The sequence below is a fragment of the Callorhinus ursinus genome, unplaced genomic scaffold (genome assembly GCF_003265705.2).
Source record: "Callorhinus ursinus isolate GAN/ISIS: 27379988/994484 unplaced genomic scaffold, GSC_fseal_2.0 scaffold30, whole genome shotgun sequence".
Lineage (NCBI taxonomy): Eukaryota > Metazoa > Chordata > Mammalia > Carnivora > Otariidae > Callorhinus > Callorhinus ursinus.
In genome coordinates, this window is record NW_027397092.1 from 16635598 (window position 1) to 16651990 (window position 16393).

Here is a 16393-nt window from a genome sequence, read left to right on the forward strand (position 1 = left end):
CAGATTAGAAGCAGATTATATTTGATAACACTTCTAGACTCCCAATTTTCTAAACAAAATCTTAACAGTTCTCGAAATGGCTGCTCACATTATCTGAGGTATGTCATAGTTTTCAGTTTTTGCTTTAAAACAATCCTGTGTGTATGTATTTTGTTGTCAGCCCAGGCAGCAGATACCAATTTAAGGCACATGCAGATTATTATCTTAATCATAGTTTGCAAAAATGAGAAATTTGTGATCTATAATCAGTATTCCTACTTGGCTTTGGTGATTTTCAGTGGTAATTGTGAATGAGAAAATACAGAGTTTGAAACCTGTCCCTTTGGATTAAGAATACTTTGAAAATTATTTTCTGAACAAAGATTTCCTAAAGATACTCTAAATTATAAAAATGAGCAGTAATTGAGGAAGAAGACTAATAATTTCGTAGAGGTGGGCCAGGAACTTCATTTAAACTCTACTCTGAGTACATGGTGGTAGAGGTGGCAGCCACAGCAGGGTTCAAATACGGGAAGGAAGTGTCTTCCCCAAAGGGCCCAGCTATGATCCTGACTTCTGTCTGCCAGCCTGCCCTGGGCGTCAGAAGCTGTAAACTGCTCTGTCACTCACGGATGCTCCTTTGTTTGCAGGTTCGGGGGACAGGGTATTGACACCTCACACAAAAGTAGTTTATACTTCCTAGACTACTCTGTCACTCTTAATTCTGAGTCCCTTATGCCCTCAGATGGCTTCAGCTGCATCTGAGGGTATTAGTGTTGGGTTTCTATTAACCAAGAAAGTGCCTCCAAGTGTCAGTTCCTTGGATTTCCTGTAGGTAAGCTTAAATAAAACCATACTTATGTACTCCTGATAACATTGACCCAGGAATATTCTTTCTGTCCCGGCTTGCTCAAAATTATACACGTAGACATTTAAGTGTAGGTAAAATCACAGTGTCCCTTTTGCACCACGGAACAGAAATTGCAAGATAACTCAGAAAAAGTGTGTGTGGGACTCTGGAAGTTGTCATGTGTCCACGTTTTCTAACTAATGTCATTATCAGGAAAATAAAAGATCCAGGCCTTGAATTTTTAATGTTGTTAATCTTATACTATTACTCAAATTACTAGTTACAGATAAACAGTAATGCATTTCAGATTCAAACCTGTGCCTTCAAGTTTCATTATAGCTGACAAGATTTGTGTGTATTTGGGGATAGTGAGATCACCATTGCTTTTAGCGTTTTATTTCACTGCCAATGACAGATGGCTCACCTTCTGGAAGGGTTTAAGAGTCTGGTCACAGTGCCAGGCTGTCCCAGATAAAGGAGCAGTGATTTACCTGAGGTCAGTGAGCCCATGACGTTGCTCCCTTTCCCTGACAAAGACATTAGGCCGGGTCTGCCTGCTTTCCTAAAAGTGAATGAGGAAAAGGTCTGTGCGGTACAGCTCAGCTCTGGTGCTTCATTCCAGGTATTAGCCTCACTCATCATTCGCCTGGCCTTGGCTGAAACGTTCTGCTTGAACTGTGGCATCCTTGCCTTGGATGAGCCAACAACAAATCTTGACCGAGAAAACATTGAGTCTCTTGCACTTGCTCTTGTTGAGTAAGTATCTCCAGTTTGGGGGCAGGTTATGATAGAACTCTTTATCTTACCTTAAAAGCTATGGTGAAAATCCTCTCTCGATGTGTCTTCCTTGGAGAAGCTGGTTGGTGGCAGACCTTAGGCTTTACCTTTGATAGTAATTCTTCAGATGCTTAAAAAAGAACTAGGTAGTGAACAGCAGTCCCAGACACATCCTGCATCTCCCCGAGTGTGTTCATAGGGAAACTGAAGGGTTTCCTGGCTTGGTTTGGTTTTTCTGTAAACCCCCCCGCTAGCGGAGCCCACGTGTCATGTAGAGGACTTAGCATGCCCTGCTAAAACATTTGTAGGTGGTAACAGGGGATTTGGGCCCATCTCCCCAGCCCTATGAGGAATGACAGCTCTTACTCAAAAAGTGTAATAGTGGTTAAGTAGACTCTAGAAAGTAGAATTGCACATACCTTTGCCACATTCACATGCCCTTGGTACAGGCGCCAGGGATAGGCACCCATTGCTGAAAGACTGTGCTGACAGAGGAAAGGCCCTTTTTCTAAGCTAGAGCAGCTGTTTTGGGTACTCTGGCTCCAGATACCTTCTTTCTGGCAGAGAGGATAGCAGGGACCCCTTTCTCAGCCATGTCTCCGTAGTCTTGTGTGGCCGGTGCGCAAGGGCTACTACTTTTGAAAGCTAAGTGCATCCAGCTGCAGGCAAGGGATAAATAAATGATTAGTTAAAAGAAAAAGCCTGATTTCAGTCTCATACCTAGTTACCTCAGCATATAGATAATGAGCAAAAATGTTCCCAGTACACCCACTCAGGCCTCCTTTGTGTCATACTAATGATGCATCTAGTGACTGGTGGTGGCAGAATTCTAAGTAGACCCAGCTCCTGAGAAGGCAGAGGGGCTTGCAAATGTTATTTCCCTTGCCTTGTGTTCAGTTTTTTTTTTTTTTTTTTTTTTTTGGTCTCCCAGAGAGAATTAGTGACAGGTCACAAAAACCCCAGACAAATAAGTCAGACACCTCCTAAAGTTGAACAGCACAGATATTAAGGAAAATTACGTAAAACATTTCTACCTGCTTTAGTAAGAAGAAATTTGTGTTCTGGAAGAAACTACATCGAGTATTCTTCCCAGTGCCTGTGTCAGACCTAGGTGAAGACTCACTTCAGGCACCGGCACTGTCGCGGGGTGGGGGGGGGGGTGGAGAGACGGGACTCATAGCTGGCGGGTGTGTGAAGGCCTTGGTCCACCCCACCCCTTTCCAGTTTCCTACAGGGCTGGCACATTGTGTCAGGTGTCCAACAAGGTTCTCAGTGACTTTCTATATAAAGGAAAGGATTATTTGTGCTCTGCAGTAATAAAACATTCTAAATGTACTGTTTCAGGATAATCAAGAGTCGCTCACAGCAGCGTAACTTCCAGCTTCTGGTCATCACTCACGATGAAGATTTTGTGGAGCTCTTAGGCCGTTCTGAATATGTGGAGAAATTCTACAGGATTAAGAAGAACATCGATCAGTGCTCAGAGATTGTGAAATGTAGTGTTAGCTCCCTGGGTTCTTATGTTCATTAAAAATAGTCAAGATTTTGCCTTGGAAACACAAGTCCTCAGGCAACTGCTTATTTCTGGTATCAAATGAGTCAGTAGGGAAATCTGTCCTCTCAGAGGAGCTTTGCGTCTAGGATTTTGAATGTCTGAGAGGTTCTGCCATCATTAAAATTGTTTCACATGGGGGCACCCGGGTGGCTCAGTCGTTAAGCGTCTGCCTTCGGCTCAGGTCATGATCCCAGGGTCCCACGATGGAGCCCCGCATCGGGCTCCCTGCTCGGCGGGGAGTCTGCTTCTCCCTCTCCCACTCCCCCTGCTTGTGTTCCCTCTCCCGCTGTGTCTCTGTCAAATAAATAAATCTTAAAAAAAAAAAAAAGTTTCACATGAAATTTGGACTGATTTCCTGAACGTCAACCCCCTACAGGCAGCCTCTGACGGGCCTGGGGGGCTCAACAGCAACACAGTTGGACTCCACTCCCCTGCTTCCCTTCCCAGCATAAATGAATGCTTCCTCGTACCTGAGGTTACTTCACTCAACTTCCACTTTTCAATGGACTTTTGAGAAGTAGGTTCTCACTGTCTTGATAATTTGAGTTATTAGCAAGCATTCGTATCTAAAGACCAGAAATGAAGAGGTTTTAATATTTCACTGTGCTCTGAACTTTATAAATCCAGGAAGTGACCACCCTCACTGGGACTCGGTTTCCCCAAGTAAAATTCAAAGTAGTCACATGGGGCACCAGGGTTTGAAGGAACCTTAAGTAATCATGTCATTCGGTACCTACCATCTTCCCTTCCCACACGCCCTTGCCAGGGAGCCATCCAAACTTGGGGCTCTCTCTAGACAGACGTTCTCCACTGTGCACATCCAGCTCTGATCAGGAGCAGGCCACCCTTGGCTTGGGGGCATGATCTGCCCTCATGAAGTCTGTCCGTCTACATCTGTCCTATGTACCATCTCTGCTTCACCCTCAATCCTGATTGTTCATCCGGTGTGCATTCCGGTGTGGAAGGCAAGCAAGACTCACCAAGCCCTGGCCTCCTCCCGGTGAGGTCCGACCAGACCTGGAAGAGTAGGACTCATTCTCATTCCAGAGTCGTTTCTAACAAAAGTCCAGTCACACTTTTATCGTGGGATCGCCAGCTGACACCAGGAAGCTTTTCCCAAGCACTACACACAGAATGCTACCAAGTCTCACGCTTTTGAATTGGACCATGGAGTTGTAGCTTTCTGGATCTGAGTCACGTGGCACAAGCAGTTTTGTACCATCTGTGACTCTACTGAGTCTACGGTGCAGGCAGTCCTCCTCAGCCGGGGTGTGCAAAGAAGCCCTGAGGCCCTCGGGTATCTGTGATAGGCTGGAGAACGCCCTCTGAAGATTGCAAAGTCCCAATCCCTGGAGTCTTATGAATGTTCCCTCATGTGGCGAAGAGGACTTGGCAGATGTGATTAAAAGTAAGGCGCTTGAGACGGGATCTTCCTGGTGGGCCCTAAGTGTAATCATGGAAAGCCAAATTCAAACAGAGCGTGTGACTGAGGCCGAGCCTGCAGTGCGGTGCTTGGGAGGAGGAGGGAGGGCTACAAGCCACGCACCCCAGGCAACCAGCAGAGGCTGAAAACAGAGGAACGCTCTACCCTCAGAGCCTCCAAAAGGAACCAGCCGACACTGACTTAAGAGCCCTGATTTTGGGGTTCTGACCTCCCGAATTGTGTAAGAGAATCCATTTGTGTTGTTTTGTTTGTGGGCTAATTTACTATAGCGGCAGTAGGAACCTCCTACTGTACCCATTGTAATCGGTTTCTGTGCATCTAAAGTGATCTCTCCATTGATCCTTGAACAACACGGGTTTGAACTGCAAAGGTCCACATGTACATGGGGTTTTTTTCCCCCGATGAAGTACAGTCCTGTATTTCCTTTTCCTTAAGATTTTCTTAGTATTTTCTTTTCTCTAGCTTATTTCATGCTAAGAATACAGTATATAATACCTATAGAGAATATGTGTTTTATCAACTGCTGATATCATCAGTTAGGCTTCCAGTCAGCAGTACGATATTAGTAAAGTTTTGGGGCAGTCAAAAGTTATACACGGGTTTTTGACTGCGCTGAAGGGATCGGTGCCCCTAGCTCCCAGGGTTCATTGTTCAAGGGCAACTGTAGTTACACACTATCTGTGGGAGAACTTAAAAAAGTTACTTGAATCATTTTCTGTGTTCTATTATTCACAGGAAGAACCTTGTTTGAGAAAGCCTGCTCCAGACCCTCACCCAATCCTTGGATCAAAGAACCAAGCAGCATAGTCACCACTCCAGCCATCTGCTTCCTGTCCACAGACTGACAAGGTTCAGCCATCCTAATTTGCTTTGAAAAACTAAAATTACCCTATTTACCAAACTAGCATGATCTCCATAAAGGTACCATGAGAAAAAACACCAGTCTCAGAGCAAAGATCCAGAACTTTGTAAATTAACTAGAAGCCCTTCAATTCCAGCCATACAGTAAACATACACAATAACTAGTAGCTCAAGAATGCAAGACTATTTCAAAAGGTGATAAATCTGTTCATAAGTCCTCACCATAATAAAGCCAGAGGAAAAAGTTCTGATTGATAGACACCACAAACACCATTTTTTGATAAAATTCAGTATCTCCTAGCTTTAGCAAAACTAAAACTTTCGCGAAGAATTTTTTAAGATTTTCTTTAGAGAGAGTGTGCAAGTGGGGGGAGGGGCAGAGGGAGAAGGAGAGAGAGAGAGAGAGAGAGAGAGAATCTCAAGCAGACTCCCCACTGAGCACAGAGAGTGATGTGGGGCTTAATCTCACAGCCCTGAGACCATAACCTGAGCAGAAATCAAGAGTCTGAGGTTTAACTGACTGAGCCACCCAGGCACCCCCAAAATATTTTCTTAACGTCATTTGTCATCAAATCAAAATTAAAGTCATCTTAATAGCAAAAGAGGAAGCATTTCCCATTAAATAAAAAACATGGTATCTTCTATCAACATGTTTCTGAAAGCTCTAGTCATTACAACCTGGAATGACGGTAAGGGCACCAAATAAATACCAAATAAATACAGGCAATGAAACAGTTATTTACAATTAAAACAGGTTTCCCATTTCAGCTTCCATTCCCCTTGTATCTGTGCCATGGAAGTGGGGTAGGTTCCCTTCTTTTCATTGCTGCTTCTCGATCACTCTTCATTCAACACATGGGATAAATAGGCATCACAGTGTGAAATTGAAGAACAGGAGGCAAAGTCACAAGCTAAATCCGGGCACCACCACTCACTGGCTCTGGGACCCTGGGCAAGTCATTTATTCGTTTTTACTTCCGTTTCCATATCTTTAACATAGGTAAAACAGCTCCTATACTGGGGGGTTGTTAATGAGGATTAAATGACTGTAAACTGCTTAGAACTGCCTGGCACATAAGTAACTTCCAGGTCGGTTCAAGAAAAACCTATCTTTAGTTTACTCTTCCCTGTTTCTGTTCTCTTTAGCCCCCAGCCTGTTCACTCCCCCTTATTCATTGACAAGTTTAGCTCCCAGTGTGTGGTCGTTCCCCAAGACTGATTTCATAATCACAGTGATTTCAGCATTCAAATGGTGACATAACATAACCCCTGGCCTCTCAGCTCCTGTTCTTTCCTGCACTGAAAAGACACCCTGTAGTCTTACTCCAGAGTCCAGTTCTTCCAGTAACAAAACTTGCAACTCTCCATGACCGCACTCTTAAGCACCTCGCTCTCCAAAAAAACCCCTGGTACGTTCACAATTCACTCTTGGGGACTCCAACCCTAGCAATTCTTTGAGTCCATCAAGATTTCAGGTCCTCGCTTCCCTCACACCTTTCTCTCTCCTTTTACAGCTTGGATTCCACAGCCCATCATCCTGTCACTGTCTTGCACGGACGCTTGACTGCCTTGCCCACGTTCTGCCAACCCCCCACGCTGCTGAAAGCGAACCCGCTTCTCCCTGCACATGTGGTTTCCCTGACCTCCTGGTGGGGCAGCCCTCTGGTGCTCGGTCTGAGTCTGCTCCTCTTGGCTTCTCGGCACTCACTTGTTTGGAGACTTCATCTACTCTCACAGCTTTGAAATTATCTTAGAGTTCTCCCCACAGTAGAACCTGAAATGATTCCAGGGAACGGAAACAGGAGACTAGGGGAATTTTATTAAGAGAAATCAGCCAATGAAGAGTGTGTTCTTAAGCCAGTTACCACAGTTGGCAACTGTAGTTTAATCCCACAGGAACACTCTGGGAAATGTGGCAAAACACTTGCCTCAGAGCTATCCCACGCGAGGGGCAAGAGGGCTGTGCTATTTCCGCACCGCCTCCTAGAGTCCCTAAGGGCCATCCCAGGGCAGGTCAGCTACTGACATGCCATGTGCACCCTCCAGTTAGAAAATAAAAACACAAACAAAGAAAGAAAAGCCTTTTGACAAAGATACAGTTAACAGCGGCAGACAAAAGCACACCAGAAGTTCTTGTGATAGAGGCAGGGCACTGACAGTGCTTTCCCCAATCCCCTAGATGCTGACTACTCAGATGTGTCTCCAGTCCAGATCTTGTCTAAACTCCTGACTCAGAATCAGCTGCCTACTGGACATCTAGTTGCACTTGAATATCTAACAGACATCTGAAACTTCAAATGACCATAATCAATCTCTTCCCCCAGAACCTGCACCTCCCATAGGCTTTCAGTTAATGGCAACTCCATTCTTTCAGTTGCTCAGGCAAAAACTTGCCATCATCCTTCATATTTTGTTTATCTCATGTCCCACATCCAACCCATCAGTTTAATACTATGGGTTCAACTTTCAAAGTGCATCCAGAATCTGACCATGTCTCACCTTCTAAACAGCCACTGTTCTGGCCCAAGTCACCATCATCTCTAACCTGAAGTATTGGGTTGAATCCAAAGTGCCAGTGTAAATTTACAGCTTTAGTATGTAAAAAATTTCTACTTCCTTTAGGGAAGTAAAAGAAGGGAATAAGGGGTGGGGGAGTAGGTAGGGAATAGTCAAGACTGACAAAAATCAGGTCCTCCATAAAAGGCAGTGAGAACAATGGCAAAAGCTGGTAAACTTTTTCAGATCTTTGAAAATTAACTAAAGGCTTGCAATAAGCCAAGCAGTGTTTATTCCAGGAAAACAATCTCAGAAAAGCCAGTGGCTTTGCCCCACTCCCTGTCTCTGTGGTAGCTTTGAAAACCAGAAGCCCCATAACTACAGTACCTGTGAAAAACAGCAGTGACTGGAAGGACCAGAATGGATTGGAGCTCCCCAAGATCTTCAGCCGCAGAGAACCACCTCCATTTGACCTGTCTGGCAGCAGCACTGAAAATCTCCATCCTCAGGGCTGGTCTTTATTTGACCTGACTCAAGCTCACTCTGCAAACAGCCCTAACTGCTGTAGGCAATCATTGGTCCTCAGCTAAAACTGCAGCTGCCTCAGGCAGCATTACTAATTGGAGCCAACAACAAGGTAACCAAAAAAACCTGGAAGAAAAAACTAGAGAAGGAGATGTCTGGTGGTTTTGACAAGCTACCCCATATTTCTGGGAATCTAGAAGTTCATATGTGTGTCACATTTTTGTGCATACTCAGGAAGGCCCTGCGAAGACCGTAAGCTCTGACCTTGAAAATCCTCATGCAATCAGTGAAGGTGAAGGCATGGCTGTCGATTGCCTGCTGAAGCACTGAGGACATTGACAGAACAAATTCTCTCCATCACACAGACACGTACCCAGACACAGCCCTTCACAAAGGCTTGGAAACTTAGTTCAAGACATTAAATGAAATCTCCGTCCAATCATTAACATCACTAAGCTGATAATTCAGTGACCACACATAAAGAATATAGCTTTGCAAAATTAGTCCAGGAAAGGAGGCTTCAGGTCCAAGATGATGATGATGTAGGAAGACCCTGAACTCACCTCCTCCACGGACACTCCAAATTCACACCTACTTATAGAACAAGTCCTCCTGAAGAACTGAGGGCTGAATGAACAGCTTCTGCACAAAAAAAGAGAAACCACGTAGACACTGACAAGACAGATGTATACACAGTACTGAAACGAAACTCACCCCTGACCCTGTGAGCTGCAGGGGCAGGGACAGCACTGAGAGACCAGGAGTAGATTCAGCTGCCCTGGCGTACGAGAAAACAAAAAACAAAAAACCTTGGCTTAAATGAACAACTAGAATATAAAAAATCAAGCCCCAGAACTCTGCCAAAGGGTAGGGGAGCTGCTGGAACTCTCTCTGGCTCAAAGGGCCTGGCGAGCACCAAGGTTTATGTCTCCCTTCCACCTTGATAAGGTGGATGGGAGCAGGTTCTGGGCACCATTCCCAGTCTACTTCCTCAGTGAGCCCTGGGCCTTTATCCCACACTGGCCCAAACTATCCTACCAAGGAGACCCCAGTGTGGCACACACCAGGACACCCCTGCTGAGTACTCACTACAGTTCCAGCCATCATGCCAAGGTGACACAGCAGCAGGGCACCCAGGAACACTCTGCTTTTGCTACAGATGACTTCCTATGGCATCCCCTGGGTGGACGACCACCACCCTACACCCACCTTGGCTCCAGCCACCCAGCCAGGACACCCTGGCTTGCACCCACATCAGCTTCAGCTGTCAAGAAACCCTCTGAATGGAGAGCCCAGGGAGATCCCCAGCTTAAACTCACCTCAGCTTCAGCTGTCTGTCAGGGTACCCTCTATGTGGAGATCTTCAGGACCATGAAGTGCCCTGGGAACCCCAGCCCATGCCCGCCACAGCTCCAGCCAGCCAGCCAAAATTACCAGGCTTACACAGTCTATACAGGGGATGACCATACATAAGACCATCCCTTCAAGTAATAGAAGTAGCCGTTCCACATGACTGACAGAAACAAACACAAAAGTCAAGCAAATCAGAAGACAGAGAAACATGCTCCAAATGAAAGAAAAAGACAATATCTCAGAAAAAGAACTAAATGAAATGGAAATAACCAATCTACCTGATAAAGAGTTCAAAGTAATGGTCATTAAAGATGCTCACCAGACTGGGGTGAGGAGTAAATGAACTTAGTGAGAACTTCAACGAAGAGATAGGAAAAAAAAATCAGAGTTGAAGAATACAATAACCAAAATGAAAATTACACTAGAGAGAATCAACAGTATATTAGAGGATGCAGAAGAATGAATCAGCAATCTGGAAGACAGGGTAATGGAAAGTAGTCAAGGTGAACAGCAAAAAAAAGAAAAAAAGTTTTTAAATGAGGATAGGTTAAGGGATCTCTTGGATAACATCAAATGAACAAAAATTTGCATTAGAGGGGTTCCAGAAGGAGAAGAGAGGAAGGGGCAGAAATCTTATTTGAAGAAAAAACATCTGAAAACTTCCCTAACCTGGGGAAGGAAACAGACATCTGGGTTCAGGAAGTACACAGACTTCCAAACAAAATGAACCCACAGAGGTCCACATCATGACATATGATAATGAAAATGTCAAAGGTAATAAAGAGAGAACTTTAAAAGCGCAAGAGAGAAGAGACTAGTAATATACAAGGAAAACCCCACAAGGCTATCAGCTGATTTTTCAGCAGAAACTTTGTAGGCTAGAAGGAATGGCATGATATATTCAAGGTGCTGGGGGGAAAAAAACCCCCAAATTAAGAATACTGTACCTTACAATGTTATCATTTGGAATTGAAGGAGAGAGAAAGAGTTTCCCAGACAAATAAAAGTTAAGGGAATTTATTACCACTAAAGTGGCCTTACAAGAAATGTTAAAGAGGCTTAAGTGGAAAAGAAAAAAGCCATAATTAGAAGAAAACTCTGAAAGGAAATATTTCATGAGTAAAAACAAACATACAGTAAAGGTAGTACAACAATCACTTATAAGTAGCATTTTATTTTATTCTTTAAGTAGGCTCCATGCCCAACATGGGGCCTGAACTCACAACCCTGAGTTCAAGAGTCATACGCTCCACTGACTGAACCAGCCAGGCACCCCAAATGTCTGACTCTTGATCTCAGCTCAGGTCCTGATCTCAGGGTTGTGAGTTCAAGCCCTGCGGTGGGCTCCACACTGGGCATGGAGCCTACTTTAAAAACAAATTAAATTTAAAAAATAATAAAGTACAATAAAAGAGGTGGAAACCTCTAGTTGTAAAATAAGTAAGTCATGGGGATGTAAGGTACAGTACGGTAACTGTAGTTAGTAATACTATGTTACATATTTGAAAGATGCTAAGAGAGTAGAACTTAAAATTTCTCATCACAGGAAAAAAAATTTTAAGTATGTATAGTGATTGATGTTAACTAGACTAATTGTGGTGATCATTCACAATATATACAAATGTGAATGATTATGCCATACACCTGAAACTAAATACATGTTATATGTCAATTATATATCTCAATTTTTAAAAAACTCAAAGGGGGGGCACCTGGGTGGCTCAGTCAGTTAAATGTCTGACTCTTGATTTTGGCTCAGGTCATAATCTCGGGGTTGTAAGATTGAGCCCCGTGTCAGGCTCCAAAGTGGGCATGGAGCCTGCTTGAGACTATCTCTCTCCCTCTTTCTCCATCCCTCCATCCCTCTCTAAAAAAAAAGAGAGAATAAAAGAAGAAGATTCTAAGAGGTTTGCACTTAGATGCATCACAGTCAAAGTGTCAAAAATCAAAGACAGAAAATCTTGGAAGTGGCAAGAGAAAGCAGCAAAATAGCCTCAATAAAATTAATAGCTGATTTCTCCTTAGGAACAGTGGAGGTCAAAGGCAGTGGGAAAACAAACTAAAACTGCTGGAAAAGATTGCAATCAAGAATTCAATATCCAATAAAACTATTCTTCAAAAACAAGAGAAACTAAGACATTCCCAGATCAACAAAACTGGGATAATTTGTATCAAGTAGACATGCCCTATAATACTAAAAGAATCCTTTTAAACTTAAATCCCCATGAAGAAATAAATATCTCCAGTAAGTGTAAATATAGGTAACATAAAAGTATAACTATATTTTGGTCTGTTTTCCTATCTGATTTGAAAGATAATTGCATTAGGGGTGCCTGGGTGGCTCAGTCGTTAAGCGTCTGCCTTCAGCTCAGGTCATGATCCCAGGGTCCTGGGATCGAGCCCCACATTGGGCTCCCTGATCCGCGGGAAGGCTGCTTCTCCCTCTCCCACTCTCCCTGCTTGTGTTCCTTCTCTCGCTATGTCTCTCTCTATCCAATAAAAAAAAAATCTTTAAAAAAAAAAAGATAATTGCATTACAAAATAATTTAAACACTGTATTGATGGGCTTATAATTTAAGATGTAATTTATGTGATAATAATATAAAGAGGAGGGGCATCTGGGTGGCTCAGTTGTTACGTGTCTGCCTTCGGCTCAGGTCATGATCTCAGGGTCCTGGGATCAAGCCCCACATCGGGCTCCCTGCTCAGCGGAGAGCCTGCTTCTCCCTCTCCCACTCCCCCTGCTTGTGTTCCCTCTCTCGCTGTGTCTCTCTCTGTCAAATAAGTAAATAAAATCTTTAAAAAATAATAATATAAAGAGGAAAGGACAGAGCTATATAGGAGCTTTTGAAATACAAATCAGGTTGATATTCATCTAAGTTAAGATGGTAATATATAATCCCCAGGGGAACCAATATGAAAATAACCCCCCAAAAAAATGTGTAGCAAAAGAAGCAAAGTAATTAAAATGATGTACTAGAAATAGCTAACACAATACCTAATATGAAAGAAAGGGGTAATGGAGTACTAAGGAAAACAGAAATGCATGAGACAGAAAACAAATACAAAAATGGCAGACATATATAGTATATTATCTGTAATTGCACTAAATGTAAATGGACTAAACACTAACAGAAAACAGGTTAGAAGAATGGATTAAAAAAAAAAAAGACATGACCCAACTATATATAGTCTACAAGAGACACACTTTATTTTTTTAATTTAAATTCAATTAATTAACATATAGTGTATTACTGGTTTCAGAGGTAGAGGTCAGTGAGTCATCAGACACACTTTAGATTCAAAGACACAAACAGGTTGAAAATAAAATAATGGAAAAATAAATACTTTGCAAATAGTACCCAAAATTTCTGGAATGGTTGTACTATATCAGACAAAATAGATATTAAGATAAAAATTGTTATCAAAGATAGAGAATGGCATTCTATAATGATGAGAAGGTCAATCCATCAGGAAGACATAACAATTATAAACATGCATGCAGCTAACAACAGATATATGAATGCAAGATATATGAATGCAAATTATATGAAGCAAAAACTGACAGAATGAAAAGGAAAAATGGACCATTTTGACGGTAATAGAGACTTCAATACCCCACTTTTCATAATGGATAAAAAAGAATTCCAACAAGGAAATAAAAGACTTGAACACTGTAAACCAACTAGGCCTAACAGACACTTCTAGAACATTCCACATTCTTCTCAAGTGGACATGGAACATTACCCAACATAGACCACCTGTTATGCCATAAAACAAGCCTCAATAAATTTTTAAAAAATTGAAATCATAAAAAGTATGTTCTCCAGCAATGGAGTGATATTAGAAATCAACAACAGACAGACATTTGGGAAAGTCATATATATGTGGAAATTAAAAAAAAAAAAACAGACTTCTGAGTAAGTAATGGGTCAAAAAAGAAATTACAGTGGAAATAAGAGATTTGGGGATGAATGAAAATGAAAATACAACACCCAAAACTTACGGAATGCAGTGGAAGCAACGCTTAGAGGAAAATGCATAGCTATAAATGCCTACATTTAAAAAGAAAAAAGAAAACAGTATCTCAAATCAATAACCTAACCTTCCTACTACAGACTGAATGTGTCCCCCAAAGTTCATGTGTTGAAATCTAAAAATTGGATGGTATTTTGACATGGGGCCTCTGGGAGGTAATTAGGTCATGAGGATGGAGCCCTCCTGAATGGGGTTAGTGCCCTTATAAAGGAGACCCCAGAGTGCTTCTTTTTCTCCTTCCATCATGTAAGGACACAGCAATAAGACGGTCATCTAGGAACCAGGAAACCAGCCCTCACCACACACCACATCTGTCAGTGCCTTAATCATGGATCTCCCTCCCTCCAGAAACAAATTGTTGTTTAAGCCACTTGCTGATATTAAAAATACCAGTCTCTTTTAACAGTAGTCCAAACCAACTAAGACAGAAAGTGGTATTGAGAGAAGGTGCTGCCATAAAAACCCATACAATACACTAATGGCCAAAAAGCATATGAAAAGATGTTCAACAGCAGTAATCTTTAGGAAAACACAAAGAAAAACCACAATGAGATACCACCTCACATCTGTTCGATGGCTTGCCAAAAAAAACACCAGAAAATATGTTGACAAAGATGTGGAGAAACCAAAACCCTTGTGTCCTGTTAGCAGGAACATAAGACGATTGAGCCGCTGTGGCAATTCCTCAAGGAATACAAAAGGGAAATCACCACAAGATCTGACAATTCCACTTCAACGTCTAGATCCGAAAGTACTAGGGTCACGAGGTCATACTGATATGAACAAGTACTTAAGTAGATAAAGAGGGACAAAGGCAACTTTTGTCTATAGTAGAATTACAAATTATGGATGTGAAAGAAAAGAAGGAAATCGAAAAGTCATACCATTAGGCAAACACCACAGTAAAAACTACACCAGGCAAGACCCACTGACGGGTGTGAATAGGAGGGGGTACACATTTGAGGAGAGACAGAAACGATATAGTCTCAAGCTGCCTCCTCAGCATATCTATGAAATAAAAAGGGGAAGACACTAACTTTACAGGGTTGAAAACTGGTAGAAACCAATGGAACCAAGTGGTCAAAGTCGACATCACCCTAGTATCATGAACCCCATGACATGCACTGAGAAAAGGATGCAATGTCATTCCCGTGAGATTTTTGCCAAAAATGTGTACCTTCACTCCGGCTATGAGAAAACTGAAGAAGGTCACAACTCAGGAAACTGTGACTTAGAGTCACTACTCTGGACAAGGGTCAGGTGATGAAACGCAAGGCCAAGGAACTGCTAGAGACCAAAACAAACTAATGACCAAATGCAATGAGGGGTCCTCAGTTAGATCCTGGAACAGGAAAAGGACATTAGTGGAAACACTGTGGAAATCAGAATTAGGTCTGCAGTTTACTTAATAACAATAAGCCAGGGACGCCTGGGTGGCTCAGTCGGTTAGGCATCTGCCTTCGGCTCAGGTCATGATCTCCAGGTCCTGGGATCAAGCCCCACATCGGGCTCCCTGCTCAGCGGGGAGTCTGCTTCTCCCCCTCCTTCGGCCCCCCCCCCGCTTGTGTGCACGCTCTCTCTCTCAAATAAATAAATAAAATCTTTAAAATAATAATAAGCCAATGTCAATTTTTCTGTCTTTGGTAACTGCTCTATGTGTAGGTAAGATCTTACCATTAGAGGAGGCTTTCTATGGAGGAATAAGGACATTCTCTGTACTATTTTTGCAACTTTTCTATACATCTAAAACTAGGTCAAAATAAAAAGTTCTTCTGAAAAAGAAAAAAGCGCAAATCAAGTCATGTAACTCCTCTGCTCAAAACCTCCACTGGCCCTCTAGTTTACCCAACTGAAAGCCCCTGTCCTCATAATGGCTCACGAGGCTCCATATTTTCTGGTCCTACCGACCTCTCTGACAATCTCTTACCACGCTCCCCCTAACTCCTTCCAGCTCCGCGGGCTTCCCTGCTAATCCTCAACACAGTGGGCATCTCCTGTGGCAGGGACTTTGCACTTGCTTTTCTTTTCCTTAGTGTGAAAAACTCTTCCCCCAGTTATCTGCATGGTCACTCCCTTACTTCCTTTTGTTCTCTGCTCCAATAACACCTCAGGGGGAATTTACCTCACCATCCCATATAGAGTAGCATAAAATATCCATTCTGCCTGTCCCCTGCCTTTTTTCATTTCCATTGCACTTGTCACTGCATGACATAGTATCTATCTATGTATCTGTCTCCACCTACTAGAATGTATCTCTAAGGTGAGGACTGTGTTTTGTTTAGTGCCTGGCATGTATATAGTAAGCATACAATAAACACTTAATGAATGTATGAACTTATAATTGTTGTGTGAAGTATTTGTAATTATTTGTTTAAAATATGTCTCCCATAGGAGGCTGAATACTTAAAAGCAAAGATTTCACTTTTAAAGATCTTGGTCACCTTCACCCATTTTACCACTCCCCCAAACCCCACCTCTGGAAACCACCAACCTGAGCCCAGTTTTGGTTTTTATT

At 42.7% G+C, this 16393-nt stretch overlaps 1 protein-coding gene across 6 annotated transcripts in view; it reads left to right on the forward strand.

The window, feature by feature from the left end:
* RAD50 (RAD50 double strand break repair protein) overlaps positions 1 to 3488 on the forward strand; it is a 142160-nt gene extending 138672 nt beyond the window's left edge. For all 6 annotated transcript variants that reach the window (XM_073878644.1, XM_073878645.1, XM_073878647.1 and 3 more), the window contains 2 exons: positions 1452 to 1585; positions 2951 to 3488. In XM_073878644.1, coding sequence (XP_073734745.1) covers positions 1452 to 1585; positions 2951 to 3137 — 321 coding nt within the window. In that variant the 3' untranslated portion in view covers positions 3138 to 3488. The remainder of the gene's footprint in view (positions 1 to 1451; positions 1586 to 2950) is intronic.
* Positions 3489 to 16393: the final 12905 nt, after the last annotated feature.